The 14,258-nt window shown below is 44.7% G+C and overlaps 1 protein-coding gene across 2 annotated transcripts in view; it reads right to left on the minus strand.

Annotated features, from left to right (window-relative positions):
- The window catches only part of rbpjb (recombination signal binding protein for immunoglobulin kappa J region b), an 86,421-nt gene that overhangs the window by 15,444 nt on the left and 56,719 nt on the right, over positions 1 to 14,258 (minus strand). For both annotated transcript variants that reach the window (XR_006770563.1, XM_014206508.2), the window contains exons 3-6: positions 8,850 to 8,945; positions 1,363 to 1,528; positions 1,021 to 1,195; positions 417 to 554 (exon numbers count right to left, since the gene is read on the minus strand). Coding sequence is in view for 1 of the 2 variants with exons in the window: in XM_014206508.2 (XP_014061983.1) it covers positions 417 to 554; positions 1,021 to 1,195; positions 1,363 to 1,528; positions 8,850 to 8,945 (575 nt within the window). In the remaining variant the exon portion in view is untranslated. The remainder of the gene's footprint in view (positions 1 to 416; positions 555 to 1,020; positions 1,196 to 1,362; positions 1,529 to 8,849; positions 8,946 to 14,258) is intronic.

The raw sequence follows: 14,258 nt of genomic DNA on the forward strand, positions 1-14,258 counted from the left end.
AGGAAGCATAAGAACTGAGAAGTGGTCTGTGGTCACCACCTGCCGAACCACTCCTTTATTGGGGGTGTCTTGCTAATTGCCTATAATTTCCACCTGTTGTCTATTCCATTTGCACAACAGCATGTGAAATTTATTGTCAATCAGTGTTGCTTCCTAAGTGGACAGTTTGATTTCACAGAAGTGTGATTGACTTGGAGTTACATTGTGTTGTTTAAGTGTTCCCTTTATTTTTTTGAGCAGTACATACATACATACATACATACATACATACATACATACATACATACATATATACATATATATACATATACACATATATACACACACATACATATTGCCCTTACACACATTTTTACAGAAGAAGCGCGTGTGTGTGTGCGTGTGTGTGTGTGTGTGTGTGTGTACACGACACTCACACAGGTGAACATAGAAGGCACCCCATTGCTGGGAGCTGGCGTGGAAGTTGCCCCCCTCCACATGTAGGTAGCGCGTGCTGACCGTCTGTGACCGCAACCGGTTGAACAGGGCCACCTTGGTCCCCGATGCAATACACACTGCAGTAGGAGAGACACACACAGAGAGAGAGATAAAGAGACCACACTACATGTAACAACCACAACAACATGTGTGAGAAAAGGGGAGAAAGCGGCCACAAAACAACCTCTACAGCTACTTAACAATATTGAACATTGGGTCATTTTCAGGCATCAGTTGTCATCTGGTTTGAGAGCTGTAGCGCCCTCTAGCTGCAAGACCGGCAAACTTTGTTGAAGAGCAATAGAAGCATTTTGAACGGTAGATATGAGCATTGTTTGAACACGATAGAATAGTTTCAATACACATTGTGATAGAGCAATGATTACCTCAAGGAGAGGAAGGAAGGATGCCTTTTGAAAGCATTTGAGCTGGGCCCTATGAGTGATACCGACATGTAGATTTTGTGTGTGTGTGTGTGTGTGTGTGTGTGTGTGTGTGTGTGTGTGTGTGTGTGTGTGTGTGTTTGGCGTTTGTGTGACTCACGGTCTGCATTCTTCAGGGACTGTTTCTTCTTAGAGGGCTTGGAGATTACTTTGATCCTCTTACTTAGGAAGACGCCGATGTCGGCGCTGTTGCCGTAGAACATCTTGACCGACAGCATGAAGTGCTTTCTCTTGTCGGAGTCTGATATGTACAAGGTTTTGGCTGTGCAATAGTTCTGAGTGAGAGGAAAAAATAAAGTCAGGCACCAGTTAGTAATTTCTTTGGTGAGAGAGTGAATGAGAGACAGAGACAGAGACAGAGAGAGACAGAGAGAGAGGTGAGTGGGAGAGGAAGAAAGGGAGAGAATGAGAGAGCGAGAGAAAGAAGTGTACAGGACCCTACCTTTCCCTCTATGTTGAGCTGCTGCATCTCCTGGTCACTGTTTCCTATCCCTATAAAGGCACAGGGCTGAGCCTCCTGTTCTGAACAGCCCTCTCTCTCCATCTCCTCTCTCTTCTTCTTCCAGCCAGAGCCCATCAGGTAGACACATGGGGGTGGACAGAAGAACCTGTACACACACACACACACCAGTATAATTTACATACACTGAGTATAGCAAACATTAGGAACCACTTCCTAATATTGAGTGACACCCCACCCCCGCCTTTAGCCCTCAGAACAGCCTCAATGCGTCTGGGATTGGACTCTACAAGGTGTCGAAAGCGTTCCACAGGGATGCTGGTCCATGTTGACTCCAATGCTTCCCACAGTTGTGTCAAGTTGTCTGGATGTCCTTTGGGTGGTGGACCATTCTTGAAATACACGGGAAACTGTTGAGCGTGAAAACCCAGCACCGCTGCAGTTCTTGACACACTCAAACCGGTGCACCTGGCATCTACTACAATACCCCGTTCAAAGGCACTTCAATATTTTGCCTTGCCCATTCACCCTCTGAATGGCACACATACACAATCCATGTCTCAAGGCTTAAAAATCCTCCTTCAACCTGTCTCCTCCCCTTCATCTACACTGATTGAAGTGGATTTAACAAGTGACATCAATAAAGGAAACAATAAGGGATCATCACCTGATCAGTCTGTCATGTAAAGAGCAGGTGTTCCTAATGTTTTGTATCCTCAGTGTACACACCACTGCCCAGCCTACACACACATCAAATGATTAGTAGCTATAATACTGTACACACACACACATACCAGACACACACTAACGATAGAACAGTCTGGAATCTACTCTGCTCGGTCCAGAATTATCAAAAACATGTCATACTGCATGTTAGACTTTCTGCCACTAGATGGCAGTGTGACATACTGCATGTTAGACTTTCTGCCACTAGATGGCAGTGTGACATACTGCATGTTAGACTTTCTGCCACTAGATGGCAGTGTGACATACTGCATGTTAGACTTTCTGCCACTAGATGGCAGTGTGACATAAACAAAAGAAGAAGAGCAGTACTTGGGAATGATGTTTCAGCCAAGTTGTCAGTGCATTTCTTTGAGTGACAAACAACTTGGCAAAACAGCTACTAAAATCCTGTAAAACCTTGTTTAATTTCAAAGGAGAAGGTGAAATGTTAATACAATAACTGATTGGGCTTCCTCGAGTCTAATCTGACAAGAACTAGAATTTTAGCCAGTACCTCAGCAAGCCAGACATGTCGGGAGAAAAAACGCATAGATTGCTTAAAACAACACTTTTACTAGTCTCAGTCATGTCCCCTCTTTAGGGAGAAATATCAAATGTTTTCACCCATTTTGCTCTTCAAAAGAACTAAAGCGGTTTGTTTTTATGAGCATGTGCAGGGAAAGAAGGAAAGTAGGTCAATAAGGAGACACTTGTCATGAGACAGTCTAGTCTGAGGAGAAGGAGAGTGACACATAACACCAGTCTGCTTTCACCTCCTAAAAGAGAGAGAGAAAGAGGGAGATTTCTGAGGAAAACTCATCTATACACACACACGCAAATCATTCATGCTCAGAGCTCCTGTTGTGTATCAAAACACAGACAAGCTTTCATATTGTAAACACACACACACCGACAGCGATGCCACGACCACTACGCTCTTCCTCAGAGAGGGACACACTCCCAGAGAGCTGCCCCAAACCACCGTCGGTTGGTTCAGAATGAAACCCGAACTAACATGTGAGTGTGAGACTATGCTCAGTGTACAAAACATTAGGAACAACCTCAGTGTTGTTGGAGATTAAAATTAAACTACAGAGACTACAGTTACACGACAATTACACTACAGAGAGACTACAGATTACAATTACACTACAGATTACATTTACACTGCAGAGAGACTACAGAGAGACTACAGTTAAACTACAGATTACAGTTACACTGCAGAGAGACTACAGAGAGACTACAGTTAAACTACAGATTACAGTTACACTACAGAGAGACTACAGAGAGACTACAGTTAAACTACAGATTACAGTTACACTGCAGAGAGACTGCAGATACACTGCAGAGAGACTACAGTTACAGTAACTACAGTTCTACTACAGAGAGACTACAGTTACACCAACTCCAGTTCTACTGCAGAGAGACTACAGTTACACTAACTCCAGTTCTACTGCAGAGAGACTACAGTTACACTAACTCCAGTTCTACTGCAGAGAGACTACAGTTACACTAGCTCCAGTTCTACTGCAGAGAGACTACAGTTACACTAGCTCCAGTTCTACTGCAGAGAGACTACAGTTACACTAGCTCCAGTTATACTGCAGAGAGACTACAGTTACACTAGCTCCAGTTATACTGCAGAGACTACAGTTACACTAACTCCAGTAATACTGCAGAGAGACTACAGTTACACTAACTCCAGTTATACTGCAGAGAGACTACAGTTACACTAACTCCAGTTCTACTGCAGAGAGACTACAGTTACACTAACTCCAGTTATTCTGCAGAGAGACTACAGTTACACTAACTACAGTTATTCTGCAGAGAGACTACAGTTACACCAACTCCAGTTATACTGCAGAGAGACTACAGTTACACTAACTCCAGTTATACTGCAGAGAGACTACAGTTACACTAACTCCAGTTATACTACAGAGAGACTACAGTTACACCAACTCCAGTTATACTGCAGAGAGACTACAGTTACACTAACTCCAGTTATACTGCAGAGAGACTACAGTTACACTAACTCCAATTATACTGCAGAGAGACTACAGTTACACTAACTCCAGTTATTCTGCAGACAGACTAAAATGTTGGTTGTGTAATTTTTAGCCCATCATGTGCCTTATTCCAGAGAACACTGGAATAGTTCTTCCAAACTGCCCCCGGTAATTATTCTGGGGTTTTTTTCCATTCAATTGACTCGTATGACGGAAACCTTAGGGGGGGGTTTTATTCTAAGCGTGAAGATATTCAACATCATGCCAAGCACTGAATACTCGCGCTTGGCTGCTGAATGTGTTGGTGTCTCCGTACGATTTACATTGAGGAAGTATGATCATAATGGATATTTTAGCGATCCAGGGTTGACGTCACTCCATCCTGCTGATGAGAGCTGCTGAACAACGCACCTGAGATGAGTTATGAGAAAGTGAACTTGCCATTTCTACTAAGATTAGCTCAGTGGGGAACCGGAGATGCCCTGATGTGCCATCTACTACCTGTATTCACAGTCTGAGTTTCATTAAACAGGCCTAGGAGCAATACGTTTCTATACAACATTTCATCAAACTGATGCATTTGGCCATGTTCAATTTCTATTCATTGGCACAAGACGAAGCCTATAAACAAAAGGATTCATTGTGAGAGTTTCTCCATTTAGGCCATGCATATGAAATATTGTATTCATTTTTTATTTAACCTTTATTTAACTAGGCAAGTCAGTTGAGAACAAATTCTTATTTTACAATGACGGACTACCCCGGCCAAACCCTAACCCAGCCAATTGTGCGCCGCCCAATGGGACTCGATCCCGGGTCTGTAGTGACGCCTCTAACACTGAGATGCAGTGCCACTTGGGGGCCTTAATATATGCGTAGTGCTGCTTCTTTTCTTTCTCAAACTGCGCAAAGCACCTGTCAAACTACGCAACTCTCAGAATAACACAGGGGATTTCGTTACGCACGAAAGCTTTGTCAGAGGAACTTGGAGTTAGTCAAAAAACAGTTATTCTGTCCGGAACTCCTCTGCCATGTGAAAATGACCACCATGGCAGACGGGACAAAACATATATACTTATGTGGTGTTTTGTGTTCGTGCACATAATGACATTACCCAACCTCCCCTAGTAAAACTAATCCCGGTCCAATAGTGAATGACTCAATCGTGAGTGAATAAGTGTCAGATAAGAGAAATGGGACATATATAAAATGTTCTGTTTTTGGAGGCTTTATGACCAACTATGAAAACTCGAATGACTTGAAGTCTGATGTGTCCCAGGGTGCATTGCTACAAAAGGGTCGGCCCCCAAAACAGGCCCCCCTCACCATTACCCCCAAAACGCCCCCCTCACCATTACCCCCAAAACAGGCCCCCCTCACCATTACCCCCAAAACAGGCCCCCCTCACCATTACCCCCAAAACAGGCCCCCCTCACCATTACCCCCAAAACAGGCCCCCCTCACCATTACCCCCAAAACAGCCCCCCCTCACCATTACCCCAAAACAGGCCCCCCCTCACCATTACCCCCAAAACAGGCCCCCCTCACCATTACCCCAAAACAGGCCCCCCTCACCATTACCCCCAAAACAGGCCCCCCTCACCATTACCCCCAAAACAGGCCCCCCCTCACCATTACCCCCAAAACAGGCCCCCCTCACCATTACCCCCCAAACAGGCCCCCCTCACCATTACCCCCCAAAAACAGGCCCCGCTCACATCTTCTGTCCTGGTCAGTGTGACTTTAACCAGAGGACAGAGGAGAGTAGAGGACTTCAGCTATTTAACAAACACATACTGACACACGAAGTCACACACACGCACGCAGTCACACACGCAGTCACACACGCAGTCACACACACAACGCTGCTCCTCCTCTCTCGTGCTCCAAAACTCAGAGGTGTCACAGTGTTGGCTGAGGGCTGCTGATTTACTAAGACATAGTTCTGGTGTGATGGCAGGCAGGGCTTCAATGATCAGACCCAGCCAAGAGGAAGGGGGAGGGAGAAAGAGGGAGAAAGAGAGGGCTTTCAGAAGTTATTCAGAACCCTGACTTTTTCCACATTTTGTTACATTACAGCCCTATTCTAAAATAGTTTTTTTAAATCCTTAGCAATCTACACACAATACCCCATTAAGACAAAGCGAAACAGTTTTTTAGAGATGTTTGCAAATGAATTAAAAACAAAAAACAGATACCTTATTTACATAAGTATTCAGAACCTTTGTTATGAGACTCTAAATTGAGCTCATGTGCATCCTGTTTCCATTGATCATCCTTGAGATGTTTCTACAACTTGATTGGAGTCCACCTGCGGTAAATTCAATTGATTGGACATGATTTGGAAAGGCACACACACAAGTCTATATAAGGTCCCACAGTTGACAGTGCATGTCAGAGCAACAACCAAGCCATGAGGTCGAAGGAATTGTATGTAAAGCTCAGAGACAGGATTGTGTCGAGGCACAGATCTGGGGAAGGGTACCAAAACATTTCTGCAGCATTGAAGGTCCCCAAGAACACAGTGGCCTCCATCATTCTTATACGGAAGAACTTTGGAACCACCAAGACTCTTCCTAGAACTAGACGCCCAGCCAAAATGAGCATTCGGGGGAGACGGGCCTTGGTCAGGGAGGTGACCAAGAACCCGATGGTCACTCTGACAGAGCTCTAGAGTTCCTCTGTGGCGATGGGAGAACCTTCCAGAAGGACAACCATCTCTGCAGCACTCCACCAATCAGGCCTTTACGGTAGAGTAGCCAGATGGAAGCCACTCCTCAGTAAAAGGCACATGACAGCCATCTTGGAGTTTGCCAAAAGGCGCCTAAAGACTCTCAGACCGTGAGAAACAAGATTCTCTGGTCTGATGAAACCAAGATTGAACTCTTTGGCCTGAATGCCAAGCGTCACATCTGGAGGAAACCTGGCACCATCCCTACGGTGAAGCATGATGGTGGCAGCATCATGCTGTGGAGCTGTTTTTCAGCGGCAGGGACTGGGAGACTAGTCAGGATCGAGGGAAAGATGAACGGAGAAAAGTACAGAGAGATCCTTCATGGAAACCTGCTCCAGAGCTCTCAAGACCTCAGACTGTGGTGAAAGTTCACCTTCCAACAGGACAACGACCCTAAGCACACAGCCAAGACAATGCAGGAGCGGCTTCGGGACAAGTTTCTGAATGTCCTTGAGTGGCCCAGCCAGAGACCGGACTTGAACCCAATCAAACATCTCTGAAAAGACCTGAAAATAGCTGTGCAGCGATGCTCCCCATCCAACCTGACAGAGTTTGAGAGGATCTGCAGAGAAAAATGGGAGAAACTCGCCAAATACAGGTGTGGCAAGCTTGTAGCATCATGCCCAAGAAGACTCGAGTCTGTAATCGCCGCCAAAGGTGCTTCAACAAAGTACTGAGTCAAGTGTCTGAATACTTACATAAATATAATATTTAACGTTTCTATAAATTAGCAAACATTTCTAAAAACCTGTTTTGGCTTTGTCATTATGGGATATTGTGTGTAGATTGATGACGGGGAAAAAAACAATTTAATCCATTTTAGAATAAGGCTGTAACCTAACAACATGTGGAAAAAGTCCAGGGGTCTGAACACTTTCCTAAGGCACTGTATACATAGATACAGAGAGAGACAGAGAGAGGAGAACGAGAGAGCGAGAGAGATATGCAAGGTCCCCTCCAAGGCATTATTCTGTCTAATCCCCTACAACTGGATGACCATATTCAGAACAGCTCATTTACTCCCTACACACACCCCATCCACCATTCTAACCTAACATTAGTACAGCAACTAGGAAACAGTCTACCCACTTCTACCCAGTCATAACCCCCTACCTACCACAGTGTGCTCCCCAACCCTGTAGCCCTACCATTCCCCTGCCATCTACCCTTTAACCTCCTGGATGTGCCCTGCAGAAAACTTAACCGCTTAACCCTGTCTGGACGCAGTAGGAAATGGAAAGCCGGAGGGGCCAAAACACCTACATCACACACAGACACAACGGAATGTGACCTAGCTTTTTTTCTACCTCCTTTTAGTCCATACTATTATCCCTTGACCTATTGACTTATAATGAAACAGGGAACTCTTCAACGTGCCTTTTTGGGTAGGGACTGTGTTAGTTACTATACCAGGTATGGTGGTAGCAGTACCATGCTGTGGGGATGTATTTCAGTGGCAGGGACTGGGAGACTAGTCAGGATCGAGGGAAAGATGAACGGAGCAAAGTACAGAGAGATCCTTGATGAAATCCTGCTCCAGAGCTCTCAAGACCTCACACCAGGCAGGGTCTGTGCGAGGTACCACCCCAGGCAGGGTCTGTGCGAGGTACCACACCAGGCAGGGTCTGTGCGAGGTACCACACCAGGCAGGGTCTGTGCGAGGTACCACACCAGGCAGGGTCTGTGCGAGGTACCACACCAGGCAGGGTCTGTGCGAGGTACCACACCAGGCAGGGTCTGTGCGAGGTACCACACCAGGCAGGGTCTGTGCGAGGTACCACACCAGGCAGGGTCTGTGCGAGGTACCACACCAGGCAGGGTCTGTGCGAGGTACCACACCAGGCAGGGTCTGTGCGAGGTACCACACCAGGCAGGGTCTGTGCGAGGTACTACACCAGGCAGGGTCTGTGCGAGGTACTACACCAGGTAGGGGCTATGCGAGGAATGTGGGAAGTATGGAAGTGTGTGGAAAGTTGTGTGTAGGGTAAGTGATGGTTGATTACCTTTTTTCATTGCCATAAGATTTCTGGGCAACTTTTGCATGCAGGATCAGGACAGTTTGGTCTCCTCGCTCCTTCAGGTAATTCCTCATCGCTTCTCTGTGAAGAAGGGAAGAAGTTAGAAACAGAGGGATGGAAAGAGGGAGACATGAGAGAGAGGTTTGTTATTCATCCATTTATATAAACAAGTTATAGATGACAGAAGCGACAGAGATAAAGTAAACTGAACAAAAATATAGAAGCAACATGCAACAATTTCAACGATTTTACTGAGTTATTTATATAAAAAATCGGTCAATTGGAATAAATGATTTACGCCCTAATCTATGGATTTCACGATTGGGCAGGGGCACAGCCATGGGTGAGCTTGGGAGGGCATAGGCCCACCCACTGGGAGCCAGGCCCAGCCAATCAGAATGCGTTTTCCCCACAAAAGGGCTTTATTACTGACAGAAATACTCCTCAGTTTCATCAGCTGTCCAGGTGGCTGGTCTCAGACGATCCCGCAGGTAAATAAGCCGGATGTGGAGGTCCTGGGCTGGCGTGGTTACACTGCAGTCGTGAGGCCGGTTGGACGTACTACCAAATTCTTTAAAACAATGTTGGAGGCTTATGGTAGAGAAATTAACATTAAATTCTCTGGCAACAGCTCTGGCGAACATTCCTGCAATCATCCGGCCAATTGCACGCTTGAGACATCTGTAGCAATGCGTTGTGTGACAAAACTGCACATTTTATAGTGGCCTTTTATTGGCCCTAGCACAAGGTGCAGCTGTGTAATGATCATACCGTTTAAATCAGCTTCTTGATATGCCACACCTGTCAGGTGGATGAATTATCTTTGCAAAGGAGAAATGCTCACTATCAGGGATGTAAAAAAATTCACTCAAAATTTGAGAGAAATAAGCTTTTTGTGTGTATGGAAAATGTCTGGGATCTTTTATTACAGCTCATGAAACATGGGACCAACACTTTACATGTTGCATTTATATTTTGTTCAGTGTAGATAAAACCAAAAAACAGGAACATGAAAACTCCGGGTCAATAAAACTAACATTTTAAACATGGAGAGACGGGAATATTTTGACAAGTTCCAGTTTGATTAGCCAACTCTCTGGTGTGCTGAAGGTTGTGTTGCTTACACACACACACTCTGCACACACAGACCGCTCACACACAGACACATGGACACACACAGTTCGGTGCCAAAAGCTATGTTCTCTCCAGCTGGGCTGACTGAAAGGAGGGAGGGAAAAATAAAACACCAAAGTCCTGAGCTCACCACCAAAGAATCCACATCTCGTGTCAAAATGTTGCAAGGCCCGTGCTCCAATTACTTCTGTCACCTAAGCAAAAACATAAATGGGTTTCCATCGCATTTTCAACTCTACTGATGGTTTTGGCACAACAAATGTTGCGTTATATTAGCGAATGTGCCCACTCTGCTCTTAGCAACAGTGCTCTAGCCAACAGCTACCAGCTACATTGCGGGTATAGCCTACATAATGAGATTATGGACAAAAGAGCAAGATTTCTATGGTCAAACGGAAGTCAAGATAATAAACTGTCCCGAGTCGTAGCGGGAGAACCGAACACCATGACATCGTGTGGCTCAGTTTACTTTGATATGATGGTTATTATATCAATGTCTGCGCATAAAAGCATTTCCACCGCCATTTCTCGCATAATTCATTTTACCGGCACAAAAAGATCCAACCTTGTCTAGCGTATTTTGTTTGGTCAACATTTGGAAATTTGACCGACAAATGTGCTGTTTCCATCAGGCCTGTCACAAAAAAAAATGTATCCGACGTACTTTACTGGCATAAAAAAGGTTGGATAGACACCTGGTTACTGTGTGTGTACTCGTTGAAAAGCACACAGCTAAAGATTTTCAGACTAGCAGGGGTCAAGGGTGACCCTGAGCAGACACAATGGCCCATTTGCACAGATGTCAGTGTCACCTGACATGTCCAGTGACACAGAAAGGGAGTCATACACATACACACATTAGGGCTGGGCGATATGGCCAAAATATATATCACTAGATTTGTTTTTGACAGGATGATGCAATTTGGCGGTATCATGCTATTTGGCGGGATGATGCTAATGATGCCATTTGGCGGGACGGGACGATGCCATTTGGCGGGACGGGACGATGCCATTTGGCGGGACGGGACGATGCCATTTGGCGGGACGGGACGATGCCATTTGGCGGGACGGGACGATGCCATTTGGCGGGATGATGCCATTTGGCGGGATGATGCCATTTGGCGGGATGATGCTATTTGGCGGGATGATGCTATTTGGCGGTATTTGAGGTTTCTGAATAATACAAGTTCTATGAGTAGTGCTTGACCTTAGGGTGGCAACACATACATTTTAAGTGTTTTCAAATGGGGCTTTCTGCATTCTGATTGTTTTATACTGTTCAATCAAACTTCAACCAAAAGGTGATATTGCAATTTTACATTTTTGTTTTTTACCTTTATTTAACTAGGCATTTAAGAACAAATTCTTATTTTCAATGAGATTTTTACCTCGTCAGCTCAGGGATTCGATCTTGCAACCTTTCAGTTACAAGTCCAACGCTCTAACTACTAGGCTTCCTGCCGCCCCAATTGCGATTGGACTTGTGTGAACTGTTGGAATCATGGAAATTACTAGGGGTAATTGTGGGAATGATTATTCTAATTCTATAGTTAGAATGTAATACTGGGCACTTTGAACACAGTGTTGTTTGACATGACAATGAATGAAAAAGCCATGGAGGCATTATTGTGACAGGGGTAGGAACCAAAGTGTTGGTTAGTGTTTCCCAGGGGAGTGGGACCCTATAAACTTTGACTACATTAAATGTTCTCTTACTTCATGTAGTTAACATATTTCATGCGTCCCCTATTTCTCTCGGATTTAGAAGATACGGTTGCACAAACGTGCTGATTTAGGCCTCCACCAGCACTGCTATCAGGCTGTATTAGCTAGATAGCTAGCCAACTAACGCAGCTAGCTAGAGATTAGCAGCTAACACTATTTTATCCACAACTTGATAAAAAAAAATAAACATACTTGCCGTTTGCAGACAGTAAGACACACAAACTAATAGTGTAATTATAGAACGCTTGTGGATTTAAATTAAGAAGCGGAAACAGCATCATTGTCATCAACATATTGTTGCATCTGCTGCACAGACTGAAGAGAATGGTTGACAAATTATCTTGTGGTCGAAAAACATCAACTGCACTCCATGAGCGAGCAGGGGCGGGTGGCGCATCACATTTAACAAACCATACATTGGTTATAGAAGGGCAAGTAAAAACCAAAACTGGTCCGTGCATCAATAGTGGTGTCGAGTAAAATGCAGTATACCACCCAGTCCACACAATAGACAGGCCTATTTTATGGAAAGCAAAGAGCCCCCTGAACCACGAGAGGGAGGGATAGAAAGAGGGAGGCAGGGAACCACGGATTACTACACTTCACTAACCCTTAATGGAAAGACCAAGGCCAGAGAGAGATGGATGGAAAGAAAACAGACCACTCTGCGGTGCCTATAATCATCTGAGAGAACAGAACAGAGAGAGAACAGATTCTAAACCTAAGCCACGTCTAATGATTTCTTTCTTTTAATGAGTTCAAAATCGACACCACTCTGCGGTGCCTATAATCATCTGACGGACACCACTCTGCGGTGCCTATAATCATCTGATGCTACAGTGATCTCCTCCACTGATATTTCTACATGTTGCTTTGGCATGGCACTGGGCGTGCACACACACAGGAACCCACAGCCCTGAGTGATTACAGGGGAACACACTCGCTCAGCTCAGAACACGGTCATGTCATGCTCACAGGGTGTCATTGGACACCACTGATACTGATTGTGACCTTCCTGCCTAGAGGGTGACATCAGATATAAGACTAAGGTGGAAAAGAGATGTGGAATTAACGTGACCCCTAGACACTGGTCTGAGGACAGTTTTGCACTTCCCTGCCTAATGGTCACTATTTGGATATGTGGTGGGTAGGCTGATCCTGGATCCGTGCCTAAGTGACAACTTCTAGGGGGGGGGGGAACAGCTGTCATATTGGCGAAGCTATTTTGTAGTTTGTTTTTCTCGTTGGTCAGTTGTGTTTGTAGCTAGTACCTCGAGTTGCCAGAGCAGGGGAAATGAAAGTTCCAGATTTCACCCTAAAGATGAGACTTTTGAGGAAGTGTGTGGGTTAAGATTCACCCCAGTGTGTTGTTGCCACCTCACAAATATGGCTGCTGCCCTGTGGATGACTGGAGGTACACTACACGATTTGTTGTTGGATCAGAGCTGACTGGCAGAGATGGCCTCAAAGCTAACCAAGAAAAAAATGAAAGAAAGAGAGAAAAGAGTGAGATTGCTGCAGCATCTAGAGTAGAAAATAGCCCGTTTTTGTTTAGTTTTTTTACCTCACAAGCACTGGTTGATTGTAGAGCTGGGAATTGCCAGGGACCTTATGATACGATATTATCACAAAACTGAGTTGCAGATACGATATGTATTGAGATTCTCATGAATTGAGATTCGATACTGTGATTTTATTACAATTCGATGTTCCAAACATATTGCTCACCGTATGTCTGCTGCACAAGAACGAGAGAGAGCCATGAGAAAACCAGTTTTGATCATGGAAATAATTTAAAAGATGGAGAACAAGCTATTAAGAAAAAAATACAGGTTTCGGTGGAGGTTCAGCAAACAGGCGCAAAAATAATATTGCAATATATTGTCAAAAATAACATCACAATATGTAACTATCAATTTTTTCCCCCCATCACTAGTTGATAGTTAAAGTAGGATTAGAGTGTAACAGGACTGTTCTCCACAAAAACGATGGGATATTCCAAAAGCAGATCTTGGTCAAAAACCAATGAATGCATTTCAATCCTGGTTACAAATGGTTGGTCCTATAGTAAGACTGTTGTCCCATGTTGGTTCAGAAGTTCATACTAACAGTCCTGGGGGACGACTGTTGGTTAAGATGTGGTTGTTGTCGTAGAGCATTTGTGTGTGAAGGCAGTGAAGGGAGCACCATTAAATCTCTTACACCCCTGGAGTGGCCAGATGGCACAAGGCCAAGTTCAACCAGCATTCACACATCATGTTCTCATTCTCTCTCACACACACACGGGTTTCTGTTAAGAAAATATGTGGTGCTGGACATTTGACCGGCAACATTTTTTAATTACCCACTGTGATCAGAATGACATAAGTCACATTTAGATTATGGTAATTAATTATAACGGAACATGCAAATGGAGGATGCAACAATGTGCGGTCCTTCTGACTGAAATCTGACCTGCATTTTGAAGAGGTTAGAATAACTGTCCACATTAACTTTCCCTCAGCCAACAAGACGAGTACCGAACATCAACATCAC

The sequence above is a fragment of the Salmo salar genome, chromosome ssa07 (assembly GCF_905237065.1).
Source record: "Salmo salar chromosome ssa07, Ssal_v3.1, whole genome shotgun sequence".
NCBI lineage: Eukaryota > Metazoa > Chordata > Actinopteri > Salmoniformes > Salmonidae > Salmo > Salmo salar.